We start from the raw sequence: 22,611 nt of genomic DNA on the forward strand, positions 1-22,611 counted from the left end.
CATTTTATCAGTCTGGATCTGGAAGTCCTACAGGATCTTAGCTTTGTCGTTCTCTGGAGGTGCTGCCCATTTTGACCATGGGACATCCAGCCCATATTCTGCACAGATGTTTCCATACACTATTCTAGACACTTGGTTAATAGCGCTCCATGTATGCCATAACTGCCTGCATCTTACACCCTGCTGTTATGTGCTGGACTGTCACAGGGGCCTCTGAACACACCCTACACCTGGGATCCTGTCTGGTATGATAGACCACGGCCTCTATGGATCTGGTCAGCTCTTTTCCATCCATTGGTATGATTTCTGGATATTAACCACTTCCTCTATCTGTCAATGGTACATGCCATGCGGGGGATTGTCCTTCCATGACAGATCCTCCTCCCCTCCTGCCTCCTTATTAGTATTCTGCTGCTGGAGCCATTCACTAAGCATGTCGTCAGTTGTGGTCCTCTTCCTGATGTACTCCTGGATCTTTGTTGTTTCATCCTGGATAGTGGCTCTGACGCTCATGAGTCCAAGGTCTCAGGGGGCTGGACTTGGGGTGAAGCCCTCCATGCTTTGTTAGGACCTTCCTTGTCCTGATATCAGCAGCTTCTATCTCTTCCTTTGGCCAGGTTATTATACCAGCGGGTTCTCTGATGACCGGCAGTGTGTATGTGTTGATGGCTCAGCCTAATGTTGTTTTTTCTTAAAATTGAAAGATGTCTTCTTTCGTTCCTTTTTTAACTGGGGCAGTGTAGAGTCATGTTACGTTTGTGCAACGCAGTAAAGCTGTGGAGCAAAGAAAAGAAACAATGGGAATCAGGATGCCTCCATGAGAGCCTGATGTAATGATGGCCTGAGGCTCAGAGCTCTGCTATATGAGTACACAGTATTGTGATGGCAGTGAATGCATGCAGTCCTCTTTCTCTGCTGTGTATACTCTTGTTTTGCACCTGCTACACAGACATAATGTGCTGATATTCAAAGCCTATTTTGCTGAAGAAAGTCAAAAATGCCTACCTCAGTTAATAGGGAACATGTTATGTGGCTCATCGCCTGCAATCCCTGATTGTAACAGATCCACTCTTTAATATACATTTTCTTAAAGTAGTCAACTTTTATTCAATAAATAAAAATAACGCTTATATATATATTTTGTATCATTCATTTTTTGTTGCAACACCATCAATTTACACATCACAACAGAATACAGTACAGGTTACATAACACATTTGAATTTGTTTTAACCATTCTTGTCCACTATTTGGATATTTCTCTATCCCATGCTTTCATACCTGATGTAGGCATATATTTCTAGGAGTTAAGATTGTTATAAATAAATGACACTATTTGTTTGGGAGCACTTGGGACCAAACTCAGAATAGGATGGTCTTTCAAATCTGACCCCCAAGGAACCCCATAGGCTTTATAGGCAGACCTTATTCTAAAAAATAAATAATAATAATGATACTCTTGAGAATGTAATCAGACAAGTACGGAAGAGGATTAGGGCCACATGAAAAAAAAATGGGGATGTGAAAAAAAAGGGGTTTTTTTGTTCTGAGAAATTCTGACTTTTTTCTGAGAACTAAACAAATTATTCCGTAGAGGTGGTTTTTTTCTTCTTCTAAACCTCTCTAAAAAGGTCAAATTTCACTTGTTTTGCATCAATCTTGATACAGGGTACTTACTATATGTTATAGTTTGGATTCCTAAAGCTTTTTGTCTACTATCCCATCATTCAAGGGTGGTTTTCACTACAAGTAATGGTTTTCTTTTGGACGGAAACTATAATTTAACATTTTTTACTATGTTAAATCTGAATTTACTTTAAAATAAAAACATCTATATTGATTCTGACTTTTCTACATCCAACTCACAGGTGTATCATTGCTTTGAGAAAAAATATTATAAATGTACCCCTTTAAGAAGGGAAGATGTAGTCATTTGTTCTGGGCATGTCATTTTCGAGCCTGAAACCTGAAAAACAGGCTCAGAGCTTAATAGGTTAAGGAAGCAAGCATCCTCACACATTTCAGACGTAGACTGTAATATTTTGCATGAAAGTACAAATCAGAAAAGCTGATATCTATGTTAAGGTGGAAAGAATGAAAGTGGTGAATAGTGAATTCGATAATTAATAGAGAGAGCATGCCATCTCTCAGTTCTGACCGCATCTAGTGCAGAAGTTAAAAAGTTATAGGCTGTCTACTCTCAGGGACAAGAGGATACACTTTAGCAAAGTGGGTATGAAACATTAATAGGTTGTTAAATGTTAAGAAGCCCTGAGACACAGTTTCGTGAAAATTATTTTGTTTGCCCCCGCCGGTGGGGGCTATAGGGCTTAACAGGTTAAAGTACAGCAACTGTAAAGGTCAAATAATGGCCACAAATTGTCCATGAAATTCGAAATGTGTGACTTTCTATTGTTCAAGGTTCAAAGTTCAAGGCTTTTATTAGTCATACGTACATAGCTACAGTGTAGTTATGACAGGCTCCACAATAAAACTGAAAAAATAGTAAATACAAAAACGAAAAATAGTGAAATAGTGCAATAAGAGTCTATATACAAGTGATTGGAATATGATATATTAGATAAACCATTTGTAAGTTGCAGCCAGATGAATGTTATGGATGTTGTTTCAAAAGTTCAGGTGTTTAACCCTCTGGAGTCTAAGGGTATTTTCGATTTTTAGACGTTTCCTTAAATCACCTGTTAGTGCAATTTATGGCTCACCAACCTTAATGTTAACACAGAGAGAGATAAATAAAACACAAACACAGACATTGGTTGAGATTAATTATTATTCAGTTGCGCAACAATAATAATAATCTGGAGTACATCACCTGCTGCAACAACAGTAGCAACAATCATACAGCATATATAGCCACTGCAATGAAGACACACACATTTTCCCTAACCATGTTTAACGCACACACATTTTATCATGCAGCCTACCACACAAAATGTCACATGTTTTCCCCTCTGAATGCCACACTTGTATATGTTTAAAAGTCATCATCTCATGACATCCTTAGGAGTAGTAAACTACAAAGGTTAACTGTTTTTATAACCTGAGGCCTTCTCTGAACTTCCTCTAACCTCGGTGTCAGCTCACTTAAAATGAATACATCTATTGATAATTCAGAACGACCATTGTCTCTCTAACTCTGTGTGACCCAACTCAGTAACACACATCATATAGCTTACCATGTGACCTTAATGAATATGCCAGAGATACGCTGTAATAAGGATTGCCATAACACACCTTTTAAACAGTGGCGAACCGTGTCTATCACAACTAGACTTTCTGTAGACACACACACACCCTCCGCCGCGGAACAATTGCTTTTAAATGTTGTACTTATAACATGGTGTTGTGGAGATCCAGCACTCACACAACAGGAAAGAATGAAACAGAGAGGAATCAATGAAACACAAACACAGAAATAGTTGAGATTAATCATTATTATTTAGTTGCGCACCACCAAACAACAATGGGGAAACATTACCTTGCTTCAACAGCAACCAATCGCAGAAATGCTCCCCCGAACACAAGAAAACACAGGCCAAATATACGTTTCCTAAATGACACACGAACATGTTCCCTAATCATGTTTAACGCACACATATTGTCAGGTCTCCTAAACTTGGACATGTTCCAGATGTCGAAAGGTCATCATCTCATGACTTCTTTCGGAGTCTTGCAGGATATGAATTATCCAATTAACAAACTATATATACGTTTGCAAATGAACGCACATACATTTCTTACATTAACTAACACTTAACTGTATTATATCTAAATGTAGCCCCTTTGCATTTCCTCTGAGCTTGGCGTCAGCTCACTTAACGTAATAATTAGCAAAGAGACGATTCTATGGAAACTGTAATTCAATAACATACCTAGTTACTATGACTAGGTCCAAGATTGATATAACATTCCCTCCTTTTATTAATTTAAGTTTCCAGATCATCCAATAAATACTCTTACAAATAACCTTTTGAGATCCGCCCTGGAAAGTCCAAAATGACTTTCTGAAAAATATTTATCAATGAATAATCATTTTACTCAAGGCAGAAGTCACAGGTCACCTGTACTGTACCTACTCACAAATAGCCAAAAAAACACCTTTTTGATTATAACACAAAAAGTGGAAGAAAAGACAATTTGCGCTAATCTACTCTTACTTAAATGGAAAATCATTAAAAAACCTCAGTATGCTTAAGAGGAAAAAATCTATTTGTCCCATTCAAGTTTAACAAACTTACATACATAACCTAATAACAAAGTAACATTCAATTTAATACTTGATTATACATAATAAAAAAATCTTCCAAAACACTTATAGCAAGATGTAACTGGCGTACACTCTTTCTGCTTCTGTTATATTGTCCAGTGAACACTTCTTCAGGGTGTGCACGTTCCGATCTCCATGCGTAGTCTTTAGATGGAATATCTATCTTAGCCTTCATGCTGTGATGTCCCATCTCATAGCAAAATCCCTTGATGACATCTGAAGCAACATCATTTCCATTTGAATTGGACGGAACTGTAGTCAGAAAACTGAGACTTCTGTAAAAGAGCAGTTGACGGTAGATCTTCTTCTCTGGAGTTTGAGATTACTAATATACTTGGCTGTAAATCATCTCAGACATCTTGGGTTTTGTTCTTCGTGTTGACCCAAACCCATAAGACAATAGCAGTGGAAGAATAGCTGGAACTGAAGGTAGTCATTCAGCTGCCTTCATTGACACTCCAGTTTGCCTCCAGACGCAGCTCCTTAAACATCTGCCTCAGAATGATCCATCTTCCCTCCTCAAGATTGCAAGGGAAAGACAGCTTTGACCTGGGTAGAAAATAGCACTTGCATTCTGGGTTAACAGCCTATACAGTCAACCACTAGGCCTTAGAGTCTTACCTATCATTTTTAAACTTCTTGAAACCATGAAATGTTGTTTGTGTTGTGTTTTTACTTACCCACAATTTCCTAAGCACACAACAAACATATTCTGCAAAATTGTTCAGCCACGGTGCTGAAGCCAATCAGATCTCAACTTCGAACAATACATTTAATCAACCAATCAGTTGTTTAGGCAAAAAGTTGTTTCATTTGCCCTCTGGATCATGTGAGGGTTAACAAATTCACGTGAACAAGAACAATAAACCCATTATACCCCTCCTGGAAACATTGTCCTCAAAACCATAGAGACCATGTTTCCCCAAGTAAGATACTTCAGAGTACCCATCTGCTCATACAATGTTATTTCAAAGTCCTATGACTCATCATCAGGAAAACTTTCTCCTGTCAAAAAGAATCAACAATGTTAAATATCAAGTTACATAGTCATCAAGTCATGCAGGGATCATGCATAGTCAGACAAAGTTCATGCACCATGTCTCACAATGGTTCAACTAATATGGCATAGTCAGAAAACCATTGCCAAAAGCAATGCGTACATCCCAAAATAAAATCACTTTGTCGGTGGGTCAGTGTTACTGTAACAGTCAGGAATTGACAAATCAATTCACATTCATTCAGTCTTTGCAAAGTCTAAGTCAGTCTCGAGATCTCATGTCCTATAGTTGTGCACTTTGATATTCTACCAGCTGGAGTTTGTAATCAGTGACATCATTGTGTTGATGTCAAACAATGCAACAAAGTTTTTCCCGTGTTCGCAGCATAATTTCCTTCAGATGTTAAACAAACAAATTATCAATACACTTTATTAATGTACTGCCCCTAGGAAACACAAAGCCTGACAAATGTTCTTGCAAGGCATCCCTAAGTGAACCTGCAGTCATCGGCCTTTTTAATTAATATTTCAAATTAATTAATAATAATAATAATAATAATAATAGTCCTTTTTATTAATTTGTTTACCCTTAGAAGTGAACATATCTCATAATGTTACATCAGGATGTTAAACTAAGTTTTAGCTAAATCAATCATACCAAACCATTTTACAGTACCAGGTACTAAAGTAAATCATTATTACTGTATCACATTTAACTGGTGATTGAACAAACAAAGCCTCTTTGTTTACATCATGCAGACCACTAACACATTTCTCCAAGTTCAGCATCAGCCTTCTTTACTCTAAAATTACGTTTTAAATAGGAATATTAGAAATGGAACAAATATTCAATCTTCAGAAATGTCCTCAATAAATCTCTATCTAGTGAATAGCCAACATATTTAAAAAATGTCAGATATATAAAAAATAAACCTAAATACTCCTTTACTATCAAAGTCTAAAGCTAGACCTAAGGTGAACAGTTTTTGTAATAGACAATTTAAATCTAAAAAACAAACCTGGACTCGTGTTTTTGTTATTTATTCTTCAAAATACATTAGTAAATACTTTGTGAAGTATTCACAATATAACTAACCCTCTCTAGGATATCAAATCAGTTCATCTTTAACCAGACACTATTTCCCTATTTACTTTCAGTTCATGATAACAATGATATAACAACCACACGTTTTACCCATAGCTAGTTTATATTTCAAGATTATTCTGTGTGATATAATAATCAGATGTCTTGTATGCAAAATAAAGGATATTAATAGTATTAATCTTTTCAGTATTCTAGACCATCGTTAAACAAGCAGCCTCTCTTCTTAAACACTAAGCATAATGTTCTACACCACCCTCTGGAAAACTCTTGCACAGTTATGCCGTAAAATCATTGCATAATTTCTTCAGAACAAACAGTCTGAGACAAGCCTGTCTCAAGATATTGTCATAATGAGAACAGTCAGTGATTCGTTGTCCTCTGCAGCTGTAGTCAGTGGCAGGGTCCCCAAAAAGCTAGAAACGGCCTTGGTCAGTGGGCTCAAGGAAACTCTTGGATCAATGTGTTACAATCAGCAGACACACGTTGTCCTCTGGACAGTAGAAATCCCCAAAAATTGCAGTTCCTCTTCACACCACTGTTGCCTTGACAACAAGGGTTCATGTCCATCACAAGCAAAATGTCAAAACCTCCTCAGAGATGCGTTCTTTGCACACTTCTTCTGTTTCTGTAGTGAGCAACATTTCACCAACACACTGATTCAGAGTCCAACCCAAAGGTGGCGCACAACTATCCAATGTTGCTGTAATCACAGCCAATCAGCTACTAGAGAAAAACTCAATTTAAATCTCCCCCAACGGGTTATACAATGGCTGAGTGTCCATATGGTCAGGAATGCTGAAACATGTGAATGTTAAAACAAACTAACGGTGGTAGTTTACCCAGATTCTTTACTTCATCAAAAGTAGTACAACTACATTGTAAAATCTCTTTTGTCTAGTTGACGTCCTGCTTTTAAATTCTAGTCAGGAAAAGAACATACACATAAGCTTTACAATCTTCTTAAATTCGAAACCAAAAAGGTATTCCTTCTCCACCATGATCCATTTCAACATCAAAGTCCATACAAACTGATGATTTATCTTTAAAACCATGAGGAATGACAGTTTTCATAAAACACTATTCTTCTTTACTTCAGTTCTAAGTCAATGAGCAAAACAAGGAAACCTTCCTTAACCACTATAGATTCATCTTTTATCTACTTGCTTATTCTATTCTTTTTCTAATTGTTTATCTAAGTTGTGTGTTACAAGCATGGTTGGGTTGTAACAGAATACAAAACATCAAGTAACTGTATTCAATCCACGCTATATTTGAAAAACAAGTAATCTGATTTCAGTTAATGAATATAGTTTTGGAACACTTAAAGGAATTATTGGTGGTTTCCTCACAAAATGTAATCTTCATTACTAAAGCTAAAGCCTAAAGAAATCATCACGGAACGGTTTTCTTTCCTTATCACTTAATTGTTTAAATAAAAACAAAAAAAGCATTGTGAAAACTCCCACTCTTGAGAACATCTCAACACTTTATTCCATCTAAGCATGAATGTTTATGACAGACACGCCATATATTCCAAGAATAAATATCTCTGGGCCTAAAGAACAATCTATTAATCCAAAACGGTCTTTAGTGGTATCAATTGTGAACTTTCTTAACATTAATTGTAAATGCAACGTATGTTCTCTTTAGAACAAAGATAGGATAGTTGCAGCTGAAACTGGTTAATAGCAATTTTCTGTTAACCTAGATAAGCACGTTTTTCTTATATCTAGTAATATAAATATATTTATATTTTATGTTACTCATAAAACAGTAAACCATAGGAACATTTTCCAGAATAGTAGTTAACTTTATATAACTTTTACTCTCTCTAGACTCTTCCAAACATCTTAATTCTCCTGTCTCTCTCTTTCCTCACTGTGCCCTGCAGCTGCTCCTGTCCACAAGCTTCTCTCATCAGTCACACTTGACCTCTTATGTTATCCAACAGTGTGAGAGGGCTTGAGCAAGCATCGTACAGAGCCTCTGTCATGCTTAAACATTAACAGACTCCTTCTGACTGACAAACTTATAAAAACTTCCTGCTTATTACTTACTACTCTTTCTTCATAAACTTAAAAAATACCATTGTGGTGAATCGTTTGTGTTTTCAGTTTCCTATCTACTTAAACAACCACCAAATGAGAGTCACTATTGTATGATAAATACAACTCCTAAATAATATTACAATATATATTTCTTACAGTGTGTTTGTTATTTCATGTTTAACAATTCTCCTCTTTCTATGTCTTATACTAGGTGGACAAATCCACTATTATATTTAATTTGAATAAAACCTTTACCTTAATGTACTTCATAAACTCAGTAAACCTCTTTTTACTTTCCCTTAACGTTACTGTATGTAATTAAGTTCCTTTGAAATATAATTAAGTACAATTCTTAGTCAAATGACAAATACCATGAAATTCACAATGCAATGCAATGGTAACAATCAGTTCTCAAAGACTATGTTTAAATAGCGACAAATCATTGTTTCTTATTTATTTCAATATATCTACAACTTCAAATCACACATTGATCTATTAATTTTCAATGTATTCACTCCAACTTCAGATCACTTGTTGATCTTTCACTCCTTGTTTTAAACAGAGAAACACAATGCAGCCTTCTTTCAGGCATCAGAGAAAAGAGCAGACACACTCCGGGCTGCTGCTCTCACAGCCTTTTCAGGAGAAGGGGGGGACATATTTCAAACTGCAGCTTCTTTGACCAATAAGAAATTAAAACAACAAACTATGGTATACCAAAACATTTAGCGCTTTATACTGAGTCTCTAACTCATTACGGCCTGACAAAACATGGTTTCCTCCACTTTTGTATTCAGTGAATTCACAGAGTCGCGAGCAGAGCTTTTTATATTTTTAACCCCCTCGACTCAGATCGGACTTATTAATCTCTTAATTACCAAAAGTTATTGAAATATTTTTTTCGAAAAAACATTTTAGAATTTTTTTTTGACCCAATTTTTTTTTTATAGGATATTTACATTTCGGTTAACCGGTTAACCGTTTTTTGGGGGGTCGAATATTGGAATATACATTTGCTTTCAAATTCCCATCCCTAGTCCATACCAGCTTCTTCCTTTCAGTATCTGCCATTGTGACCACTCATCAGATGCAGTGACGTGCGGTGAGGTTCATGGCTGGTGAGGCACTGACTCTTTCAGAGTCAGATTTACAAATATTATAGCCTATTTTGACCTTAATCGAAATATTCTGTTATTTTCAAAAGCTTTTTTAGTCTGATGCTATGATTAATTTTAAACAGACCGATCAACAAAAGGATACCCAAAATCTAAATATTGGATTGTTCTTTCTAAGTAAGATCCCATTTTCATTACAGTTGTGGTCTTACCTTGACTTGAAGATGAATATAAGTCCATGCTATCCTTCTGGACAACAATCTCTATTACTGTTTTGTAAAAGTCCTCCTTATCTTCCTGTAGTTTCAAAAGTCTAGTTTGTTGTTTGCGGTAGAATAACAGTAGCAACAAGAACCTGTGGGCTCACGTGCGCCCCCTTCAGTGCGGCAGAGGTTATGGCTGCCTCTCCTGGTGCTTTTTTCATTGCCGTTGTACGATGAGACCAGCGAGCCTAAATATCATATATACGTGAAATAAGTTATTTAGAGACTATGGATGGCGAGGATAAATGTAATAAAGGGATCTACAAACATTACATTGGTGACCTACAGTGAGATGGTAACAGGCATGCGCTTAGGGCCCGCTTTCCAGCCAGTTTCTGTGGGGTGACGCATTCTGAATTGAGGCAGAGCTCACCTGTGCCTCACCTTACCCCCACAGTAACTGGCTTGAGCGCGCTCACAAAATAAGTGGCCGCGCTAAATTAGTGCCCGTGCTCCAGCAAGTTACTGTGGGCTTACGTGAGGCAGTGCTCGTGCCTGCCTCACTTCTCATCGCTCCCGTAGCGGAGCTCGGCAAATTTGCTGATTTTGACTATAAAATGCGATTGGAATCATACAGAAATCACATTTACACAAGATCAGTGGAGACATTTTATTATTATTATTATTTAGTTTTTCTTTAATTGTTTTTCCGTTACATGCCTCCCCTGCCTCCACTGACTGCACGTCGCTGATCAGATGTCTTCAGCCCTCAAAATCCTCTTGCTCTGGCAGCAGTCAGACGCTCTGGATTCTTGTAGCCCCTCACACCGATGACGAGCCACAGGTTCAGAAATCACTGGATCAACAACGTCCTCCAATCACAGGTGTCGTAGATCCCGGACGAGCCCCCAAGAACTGTTACGGGTCCCCAATATGAGGACCACAGTATCAGTAATAATACCTGTATTGTGCAGGTGAAACAGAAGTAATGAGGACACGTTGTGTTCAGTTTCCTTCCAGATCACTTCTGAGGTTGTTTTATTACACAAAATCATATGAACATATTAATTATCTTGTGCATTTCAGTTTCCACTTACATTCCTCAATAAATGTGATGGTGTCTGAGCGCGCGCGCACACGTGCGTGAGAGAGAGCAAGAGAGGCAGCGTGTCTGTGAGGCCCCGCCCCCGCATGCAGATGAGAGAGAGATCTCTTTTAAAATATATTGAAAGTTAGAAACGGAGATGGTTCGATAAAATATGCAAGATACATTTATGTAGCATTTCTTTATTGTTGAAATGAGGACATTTCATAACGGGATAGAATCAAAGTGAATGGCCCGCTGCTGCTGAATGCATGGGGCAAGTGACTGGAAAAAGTTTTAAACGTTATTACATCGTTTGCTGTGTGTATGGGCTTTTTTAGTATGGTGACGAGGGGCTGGTGGTCTGTTTCAATAGTGACTGGTTTACCATAGATATAGTCATTGAATTTTGAACATGCAAAGACCACTGCCAACAGCTCTTTTTCGATTTGAGCATATCTGGTTTCCGTTTCAGTTAGCGTACGCAAAGCATACGCTACGGGTTTTCCTTCCTGCAAACACGCTGCACAGAGTCCGTACTGTGAAGCGTCACAGGTAAGTGTCACTGGCTTGTCAACATCATAGTATAGCAACACCGGTGGGCAAGACATGCGTTTCTTTAAATCTTCAAAAGCTTTCTGCTGCTGTTCATGCCATGTCCATTCTGTGTCTTTATGTGTGAGCTGCCGTAGTGGAGCTGACAGCTGGCTGAAGTTTGGTATGAACTTTCCAAGGTAGTTGACCATCCCCAGAAATCTTTGTAAGGCTGGGACGTCTGCTGGCACTGGCATCTCACTAATAGCACTTGTTTTGGAAGGATCTGCTTTGAGTCCTTCACTGGTGAAAACATGGCCGACATAGCCGACTTGGCTTAGCCTGAACTTGCACTTGAGGGGGTTAAGCCTTAAATTAACCTCCCTGACTCTGTTAAGCACTTTTCTCAGGTTGGTGTCGTGCTCTGCAACATCTTTACCTGCAATAATGATATCATCAACGATGATTTCACAGGGGTATCCAGCGAAGATCTGTTCCATGGAGCGCTGGAACACCTCGCTGGCAGAATTGATTCCAAATGGCATTCTTAGAAATCTGTAACGACCAAAAGGGGAGCTGAAAGTGGTTAACATGGAAGACTTATGGTCGAGTGGAACCTGCCAAAAGGATCTCTTTGCATCCAATACAGAAAACATAGTTGCTGTTGACATGTGTGTAGTGACTTCTTCCACAGTACGCATAGGATGGTGTGGTCTTTTCAGAGCAGTGTTCAAGTCTCTTGGATTAATGCATATCCTGATTTCTTGTTTGTCCTTTTTGTTAGTGGCTACTATAGAGGACACCCAATCAGTGGGCTCTGAGACAGGAATGATGACGCCCAGTTCCTGCATCTTGTCGAGTTCAGCTTTGACTCTGTCTTTGATAGCCACAGGTATGCGATGTGCAGGACGAACGACTGGTTTTACATCTGGGTCGAGAGTCATGGAGTACGTCACAGGTAGCTTTCCAAGCTCATCAGAGAAGAGATCGCTGTATTCTGTTTGGATCTCAACTGAAAAATCATCGTCAGTGGGGCTTAATTGATGAACTGCTTCACTGAATGAAACTAGTCCCATCTGTCTGCACGCTCGTAGCCCAAGCAGTGGCAGGACATCCTCTTCTACAATGTAGAATGGCAGTGTGTGGACTTTTCCCACTAGGTGGCACTGCAGTCTGACTACGCCCGCAGTTTTGATTTTGCTTCCACCATATGCAACAAGATTAGTGGATTTAAAACACGTCTGTATCTCCTTTTATCACATTGAATGACATTTTTGACAGAACATTGCACTTCGCACCAGTGTCTACTTTCATCTCAACTATATTGTCATTGATGTGCATAGTGACAAAAGCCTCATCATTTTTTTCTATCTGTGCATCAGTTGCATCAACACTTACTTGCAGTGTTACGCTGTCAACATAGAATGTTTCATCTGTAGTTGTATCAGCTTGATCAGGTTCTAGTTGATGAACTATCCTCCTGAGCCCTTGCTTGTTATATGTTTGTTGTATGGACTTGCAACACTTTTTGAAATGATTCCACTTTTTGCAGGTGTGACACTGTTGACCATTAGCTGGACAGTTGTCCCTCTTTGCTGCATGACTACCTCCACAGTTGTAGCAGTTGGAAATACAGCTAAATCCATTTTTATCTGCCTGAGGTTTCCTTTTGTTGTTGTATTTTCGTGTTCCTCTCTGGTAAGGCTGAACTGAATCCACGTTTGTGGCAGAGTGCTGTGGCATAGCTAGCGTTTTATTGTGCTCTTCAGTCATCTCATGGATCTGACATATGTTAACAGCCTTGATTAGTGTTAAATCACAGTCTCTCAGGAGCACTTTCCTTAAATTGTCATTACTGATACCACAGACCAGTCTATCTCGGATTAGTTCTTCATAGAGATTCCCAAATTTGCAGCTCTTTGCCTTGATCCTTAAAGCACTGACATACGATTCAATTGGCTCACTAACTTTTTGATTCCTTGTATTGAACTTGTGTCTTTCCATAGGGACATTTGTTTGAGGGTTGCACATCTCCCTAAATGTTCTTTTCAGACACTCCGGGTCTTCTTTAGACTCAGCATGAGTGATGATGGGCGCATCCACACCAGGACCCCTCACTTCAGCCGCATAGACGAAAGACCTCTCGCGCTCGATGGCCTCTGGTCCCGCTATATTGAGGAGAATGTATGCTCGTGTGCGTGCTGGCTTGTCATAGTGTGTCGCCGCAATGAAAATGTCATATTCCTGTTCGAATACTCGCCAGTTCTCTGCGATGTTACCGTCAAAGACGAGTGGGTCGGGTCTCCGGAATCCATCCGCCATGTTAGCTTAGCTGCATGCGTCGTGGAGCAGGCTTAGTTGTCCTCGCAAACGTCACCCAGACGTGAAAAATCCGCAGAAAAAAAGAACTCCGGAGACTTGACTTCTGACACCATGTTTGATGTTCTCATAAACGAGTCATGTTTATCATAGAACTTGGTTTAATAACCTTAATAGTGACGGAGCAACATTATATCCACATGGCAGTTATCACCACAATACACGAACCCCGCCTGTAGATCCCTACATCCGGTACGGTGTCTGCAGAAGGACAACAGAGACCAAATGCGAATACTCTACAGCACCCAAGGACACCTTACAATTCATAAAATATTCTAAGGAAAGGTTCAAGACAGTACAAATGGACTATACCAGGGAACATGTTGGGAAACAGGAGAAATGTAGCACTACAGTGAGTAGGCTGATCTGAATAGGTGGGTTTTGAGGAGGGACGTGAATGTGGTGATTGTGTCAGACTGTCGGATGTGAAGGGGGAGAGAGTTCCATAGTTTGGGAGCAGCTAAAAGCCCGAGCCCCCATCCACTAGGCGTGGGGTCGGGACAGTTAGCAGGCCAGCAGAGGAGGAGCGGAGGGAGCGAGAGGAGGTGTAGGCAACACAGTCTCACTCCCTGATAGTCCAATAGCGACGCTTGGTCAGGGTCCTTTGGCGTGCAGTTGTGACGCGCCGAGTCTCCTTCAGCTTCATAAACGGAAGCAAAGAGCTTTCAACTGATTGCAATGTATTCCCATCGGCTGCGGTATTTGACGCTCAGGGAAGCACCGCATCGGTCCATGTCGGCGGCAGTTAAAGGCAATGTGAGCGTCCATTCCCATTGGATAACGGAGGATTTTACACCCGGAAGTAAGAATTCTCCTTACTGTCGATTGATTTTACAGTAATATCTGCACTACTCATCAACTCAAAAACACGAGATTATCCTTGTTAATTACACAAAATTGATTGGTTTGAATTGTGTACAATGCTTTTGTATTTTTCGGAGAAACAAATTCGGAGAAACAAATATTTTGTAGGAGTTTAGGATGGCAGAAGACACTACACTACCCATAATCCTCAGCTATCGTTCCGCTTTGCTCGACAAACCCCGTGATTAGTCCTCAAGCTCTGTGATTGGTTGATCTCCAACTGCATTCCATATGAAAAAAACGTTTCGTAAAAGATAAAATCATACTTTATTCAGCAGTGCTTGCTTTACTCTTTGAAAGTCATCACATGAATGCATTGTAATAAATGGTTTGGCTGCATTAAATATTACACATCTGTCGTAGTTCTTTATTTATCTACAGAGATCGGGCTTCAGAATAGACCGGAAACTATTCTTTTACCGTTCTGTTTTAATTTCACAATAAAGTTAGTCGTAATATTTTGTTTTGATATTATTGTTTTTTATTAACTAGACCGCTGGGTCGTGTTAAGACCATCTTTACTGTGTTGCTGTGGGTTTTTTCCATCGCTTTTGTGTTACTAATATCAAAACAATAACAAAATATATCCGTCGTAAACTAAACCGGAAACAGCAGTATATTTTATTTAGTTAACACTGTAAACTTGACAGCTTTTTAACCCGCACCTCCTACTGGTTAAAGCACGTTATTACACGTTTAGAGTAATTGCAATGCAGGTAGATTGTGTTGCTTTTTAATGACTTTTTTTAAATGCCTTTTTCTTAACCTGTTAAGCCCGAGAGACCCCGGTACCGGGGCACTGTCGCAACATCTTGCAGGAAACAGTGTCTGAGGGCATGTTCATTTAATAAACTATGAATGTTTTATATCCATGTAACGGGAAGAAACTCATCTAACTCATAATTTTTTTTTTTTTTTCAAAAGAAAACCCACAATGCTAACACTGAGCCTCTGAATTAGCAACGAGCGAAAAATGCTAACAGATTACTGCACCGAAAATCACTCACAAAACCTTATTATTTATCTTTTCTCTACATCCATGACATCGTTTCACATCGTGAGGTGACACAGAATCGATGGATACCCTCATTATCACTGAATTATACGAAATGGCGACGTTATAAGCAAAAACGGACATCAAAACAGGTGACGCTAGGTAGCTCCAAAGTGGTCTTCAATGGCATTAAAACGATAAAAACACTGGTGAAGTTAATCCATAGGTTAATCCAATGTGTCTGTGTCCCTTTGAAATGATTTCTGATAATACATAAGCAATAAAACTGCTTTTCCGTTTCCAGATGTCAGAGCTAAAGATAGGTTCGCTCTGATGCAAAACTGCATGCGCGAAGCCCCCACCTTTTCTTTTCACAATGAGTGTGTGTGGGGGACTCCCCCTTCGATTGTATTGGCTCTAACGGTCAGAAAGAGGTGTCAACCATCAAAATCGACAAAGGGGTTCCAGAGATATGGAAAATCCACCCAAATGACCCCAGAAGTGGTTTCTTTTTGCTAAATCTCTCTAAAAAGGTCAAATGTCACTTGTTTTGCATCAATCTCGATACAGGGTACTTATTATATGTTGTACTTTGGATTCCTAAAGCTTTTAGTCTACCTTACCATCATCCAAGGGTAGTAAAAAATAATTTTTGGACAGACACTATAATTTACTGTTTTTTACTATGTAAAATCTGAATTTTCTTTAAAATAAAAAACATCTATATTGATTCTGACTTTTCTACATCCAACTCACAGGTTTATCATTACTTTGAGAAAAAATATATGGTAATTTGTTCTGGGAATGTCATTTTCGAGCCTGAGACCTGAAAATCAGGCTCAGGGCTTAACAGGTTAATGTCTTTCATTTTTGTAAAGCACTTTGAATTGCCTTGTGTTGAAAGGTGCTATATAAATAAACTTGCCTTGCCTTGCCTAAGGCCTGCTGCATGTTTTGTTGAATGTGTTATATTTGATGAAAAAAAATGAACATAGATACACACTAGGGGGCAAGTAGAAGGTCAATGATAGAAATATAGAAAAATAGAAAATATCAAGAAGATACTGTAAATGATATCTAGAATAAAACAGTTTAGTGCCGGATGTACAAAGATATTAATAGGAGGAGGTGCAAAACAGACAAACTAATTAGGCTTTATTAACCTCTTAAGCACGGCGGTCCCCCCATTGGACCCCTCCCACCGTTTTGTTTTCGAGATAATGTCTCAGGGCTTCTTAACATTTATGAAACTATTAATGTGTAGCACCAGATTAACGGGAAGAATCTCAGCTAACTGAAGATGTGAACCATTTTTACCAAAACAAAACACAAGTCTCATAAGAAGCGTCTAAATGACCCCTGAGCGAAAAAATTCTAACGCACTGCGGCACACAATTCAAGATAAAGATACCCTTATTACTTATCGTAGCTGCACATACAATATAGCCGATTAAAGCTGAGACTCCACTGATTATTTAGTTATAGTATCATCACTGAGCGATCCGAACTTGCGACAGGGGAACACAGACATCACAACACGTACCTTTACGGAGCTTTTACGGCAGATCGTCTCACCGTAGCTGTCAATTAGGTCAAAAGACGTGTTCAATGGCATTAAAACGAAAAAAAAAAATGCTCCAACTGTTGATAGGTTGATAATGTACCTGTGCCTTTGAAGAAATTATTTATAATCCATAATTCCATTTTTTATGTAAAAATCGGAGCGGAAAAATTAGCTGCTAATGGTAGCCACCAGAGTGTATGCAGCTTCCGGTTTTGGTAACGCGTCACTCTCACTCCTTATTTGTTAACGTTTTGGTGTGTATATAACTTTCCCTCGATTCCATTGGCTCTAGCGGTTATAAAGAGATTTCATTCATCAAAATCGAGCAAGGGGGGCCAGAGATAGGTCAAATCCACCCAAATGACCCCAGAAGTGGGGTTTTTTGGCTAAATCTCTCTAAAAAGGTCAAATTTCACTGGTTTTGCATCAATCTTGATACAGGGTACTTATTATATGTTGTACTTTGGATTCCTAAAGCTTTTAGTCTACTAACCCATCATCCAAGGGTAGTTTTCACTATAAGTAAAAAAGATTCTTTGGACGGACACTATAATTTACAGTTTTTTACTATGTAAAATCTGAATTTTCTTTAAAATAAAAAACATCTTTATTGATTCTGACTTTTCTAAATCCAACTCACAGGTTTATCATTACTTTGAGAATAAAGATGATTAATTTAACCCTTTTAGAAGGGAAGATATGGTCATTTGTTCTGTGAATGTCATTTTCGAGCCTGAGACCTGAAAAACAGGCTCAGGGCTTAAGAGGTTAAAACATTAAATAATACTTTAGGTTAAGGTCTTATTTTAAATACATTTAAGCAAAACGCTTTGGGGGTATCTACAGATAAATATTAAGCCTGACAAAGTACTTAAAGTCTAATATATTGCATGGTTTGTTTTGGGACTTGACAATCAACTTTCCTGCAATATTAACTATGTTGAAGCACTTATTTTAACCAATATTATACATATGTATTGTACTCTTATAAGATGTATGTAGATAGAATAAGTAATGTGCAGAATACAACAGTTTAATGGTGGAGGTATACACACATATTGATAGATGTCTTGTAATGCACTGTTGAGGAACCTGCGACCCAAGTTTTTCATTCATTGCATAACTACACCGTAGTTGTGTATATGATATGTCAATAAACCTTTGAAAATCTTGAAATCTTGAAAGGGATGTGCAAAATAGCCATTATATACAGTTTTTAATGAACGATTAGAGAATAACGAGTAATGAATATGCTTTATAGGGATCTGCAGATAAATGTTTAGTCTTCTCAAGCACCCACTATCAAATATCTCGGGTGCGGGTGCGGGTGGGGGGGGGGTAGGACACGTTCGAGTCCTGTTTTGGATAGTGTGCCGTCGATGGGTTTCATTCCATTTCAAAGTGCTGTTTGACGCTGGGCGTAAACTTCACGCACTGCCACTCCAACATCCAATCATAGAGCTTGAGGACTAATCACGGGGTTTGTCAAGCAAAGCGCATGGTGTAGTCCTAAACGATAGCTGAGGATTATGGGTAGTGTAGTGTCTTCGGCAATCCTAAACTCCTAAAAAATATTTGTTTCTCCGAATCAAGGGGGAAAAATACAAAAGCATTGTACACAATTTAAACCAATCAATGTTATGTAATTAGCAAGGATAATCTGGTGTTTTTGAGTTGATGAGTAGTGCAGATATCACTGTAAAATCAATCGACAGTAAGGAGAATACTTAGTTCCGGGTATAAAATTCTCCGTTATCCAATGGGAATGGACGCTCACATTGCCTTTAACTGCCGCCGACATGGACCGATGCGGTGCTTCCATGAGCGTCAAATACCGCCGCCGATGGGAATACATTGCAATCAGTTGAAAGCTCTTTGCGTCCGTTTATGAAGCTGAAGGGGACTCGGCGCGTCACAACTGCACGCCAAAGGACCCTGACCAAGCGTCGCTATTGGACTATCATGGAGTGAGACTGTGTTGTAGGTGTAGGAGGTCAGCCAGATAGGTGGGGGCCAGGAGAGAGGAGAGAGAGAGAGAGAGAGAGGGGGGTGGGTATAGGATGTCAGCCAGATAGGTGGGGGCCAGGTTGTGGATGGCTTTGAATGTGAGCAGGAGGATTTTGAAGTCTATCCGGTATTTTACAGGTAGCCAATGCAGACGGATGAGGATGGGGGTGATGTGGTCAGAGGATTTGGTGCGGGTGATGATCCGGGCAGCAGAGTTCTGAATGATTTGAAGTTTATTGAGGAGTTTGATGGGAAGGCCTGAGAGCATGGTATTACAATATTCAATACGGGATGTGACGAATGCATGAACCAGGACTTCAGTGCTGGATTGAGACAGGGCGGAGTCTGGAGAAGAGTGCACTCCGGATGATGTTTTTTATGTGGGGTGCAAATGAGAGGGAGCTGTCCAGAATGACACCAAGATGTTGTGTTTGAGTTGTGCTCTTGATAAGCCATTAAAACAATAAAATAAGTGTCTCCTGTACAGCAAAACATACCCATCTGTTATGGAAAAAGAAAGTATTCCAAAAGTATTCCAAAAGTAATCTGAATACGTTTTTAAGACACGTAACTGTATTCGGATTCGGAGCCATGTATTCAGTATTCAGGCACTAATTACATTTACAAAGTAACCCTCCCAACTCTGTATATCTCATATCAATGTTAAAACATATTCTTAATAGATTTCGAGTTTTTGTAGTGGAAGCTGTTCACTAAGTCACTAAGCCATGTTAAGGGGGCGAAGGGGGGAGGAGCAGGGAACTGTAGTTCTTTGAGCAGAACACTAAAAAGGCCACTGGGGGTCAGGTTCAATTATACATAGTGTCAATAAGCAATTAAAAAAATGATATCAGTCTTGGGCCAAGCCAATACTTAGTTAGTGAGCCATCCATTACTCACATTTATCACAAATGGGAGTAATGTTAGTTTTGCCTCACATAAATACATTTAGTTAAACACATTAGACTGTTTTGCCTTTTTAAACTGTTGTGAAAAACGCCCTTCTCTCCTTCTCCCCGCTGCCGGGAGACTGCCTTGCAGTACTAAAGCGTGCAGAAGCAGAGACAGGTGCTGCTTCTGCACGCTAGTAAGCAGTTAGACATTAGCGGTTAGACATTAGCGGTTTTGGAATAAAGCCAGAGCAAACCCTAGCATTGACAAACAAACCTTGTAATCTAGTAGTGCTACTTTGACCAGCTTCCAGAGCTTCATCAGTAAGATGGAAGTTTACAAAGTGTTGCCCTGCTGTAAGCTAGTAGTTGGCTTTTTCTTCTTTTAAACTGAAGACTGAATAACCTTAATCCTTCCCAGCTGAGTAATTTCTTCTCTTTTTTAATGTTTTCAAAAAATGTTTCTCTATCTCCCTTTCTTCTAGTTTGTTCCCAGTTCTCCCGAGGTGTCTACGCCATTTTTGGCTTCTACGACAAGAAGTCGGTAAACACCATCACATCTTTTTGTGAGACGCTACATGTGTCCTTCATCACACCATCTTTCCCCGCAGAAGGAATGAATCAGTTTGTTCTCCAGATGAGGCCGGACATCAAGGGGCCCCTCATTTCATTAGTGGAGTACTACAAATGGGAAAAGTTTGCCTATCTATACGACAGTGATAGAGGTAACTGGATTAACATTGTTTATCTCTGAGTCACTGTATCATCAACTTGTGAAGACACAGCTTGCTTTGTCTGTTATTTTCTCATGATTTATTTAATATCAACAGTATTTGTAATATACTATATTTTGATATTGTAATATAGAATAACAGATGTTGTGTCATTATAAGTGGATGTGTTTCAATATCAGATGTAGTTATTCTTTGTATGTTGAAAGTTACATTTTTTTTATTATTTTATTAAGGATTTTAAAGAAATGTAATGAACAAATGTTCATTGTTGAATTGAGATTTGTTAAAATTAGAACACAACATTTAGAACATAAACCTTTTTCTTGTGTAGACTGAAAATGCAGGGACAATTTACAAATATACTTTGTATATTATATATTACTTGTGTGTGTGTGTTTGTGTGCAGGTCTTTCGACTCTTCAGGTAATACTAGACACTGCAGCAGAGAAGAAGTGGATTGTCACAGCGATAAATGTGGGAAATCTAAAAGATGAGAGGAAGGATGAAGCCTACCGCTCCTTGTTTCAGGTACTATAATATAATATAGATTCTTTCCAATGGCTCTTATCAGTCTAATATACAGTATGTATATTTATATTTATATATACAGTATGTATGTATGTATATACTATATATATGCTCTGTTGTGAAAGCATTAAACCGAACCCTTGTGATGACGCACTCATGTGATAAATATTTTTGTGTGCATTGAAAAATATATTTCTGGATAGAGTAGCTTATATGTAAAAATACTATCCTCAAAACGGAGGTGCGCCCACAGATCACAGGTCAATCCTGAGTTTGAGTAGTGTACAGTGGATAGTGTGGAAGAGTGCATAATCTGAGGTGTGACAATGGTAGCAGGGACTCCACCATTGTGATTATGCTAAATTGCTGGATATATGCAATATTCTGTTTTGCTGAGCTTTACACTACTTGTCATTATTACAATGGTAAATTGCAGAGGTGTGGACTCGAGTCACATGACTTAGGTCGCATTCACACCAGCCTTGTATAGTCCGGTTGAATCGAACCCTGGTGCGTTTAGCCGCTTGGTGCGGTTCGTTTGGGTTGGTGTGAACGCAGTCCGAGACCTCTGAAGTGAACTAATCAACCGGACTCTGGTCCGCTTAAAAGAGGTGGTCTCGGACCGCTTGCAAGTAAACTCTGGAGCGGATCATCGCTGGTGTGAACGCAGTCCGCACCAACACATAGGAAGCGTAGTAGTTATGCGTCACAAGAACGCAGAGGTCTTCAAAATCTTTTGCGAAAGAGTGAAGCAGAATGAAGTGTTGAACATTGTTGTGTAAAGTGAAAATGCTCCGTCAACTATGCATAAAAGTCAGAGCCACCTGTCGTCAGTGAAACCTCATCCTTACTGCAGAACGTCTCTCATTATATGGGTTATAATGTTTTTTATGGCACGTTGTATGATTATATAATATGAGCCGTCCACTAGAGTCTGTTGATATGCTCTCAACTCTCCATATTAACAGCAGCATGAAAATAACCTGCCAATGCCCCATGGTGGAGGCTACAGTAGAAATAGCCGGGATTTGCGTTTTTACCGCATTAATGTCTGACCAATCGTTGAACAGCATTTCCGTGCACATGACTTGTGTTTAAAGTTTATAGTCTGTTTGAGTTTTGCCCGTGTGAACGCAAACCGAACCTTCTGAAAAATGAAACAATGTAACAAACTGTCGTCTGGTGCGCACCAGAGAAGCGGACTATTAGGTGTGAATGCGACCTTAGACTCGAGTCAGACTCGAGTCACAAATTTGATTACTTTGGACTCGACTTGAC

The 22,611-nt window shown here is 39.1% G+C and overlaps 1 protein-coding gene across 1 annotated transcript in view; it reads left to right on the top strand.

Moving 5' to 3' along the window:
• Nucleotides 1-22,611, top strand: part of LOC117474923 (glutamate receptor 2-like) — a 110,674-nt gene that overhangs the window by 11,585 nt on the left and 76,478 nt on the right. The window contains 2 exon segments of the mRNA XM_034120958.1: nucleotides 20,557-20,796; nucleotides 21,212-21,333. Of these exon segments, the coding sequence (XP_033976849.1) occupies nucleotides 20,557-20,796; nucleotides 21,212-21,333 (362 nt within the window).

Source organism: Trematomus bernacchii, unplaced genomic scaffold (genome assembly GCF_902827165.1).
Source record: "Trematomus bernacchii unplaced genomic scaffold, fTreBer1.1, whole genome shotgun sequence".
Classification (NCBI taxonomy): domain Eukaryota; kingdom Metazoa; phylum Chordata; class Actinopteri; order Perciformes; family Nototheniidae; genus Trematomus; species Trematomus bernacchii.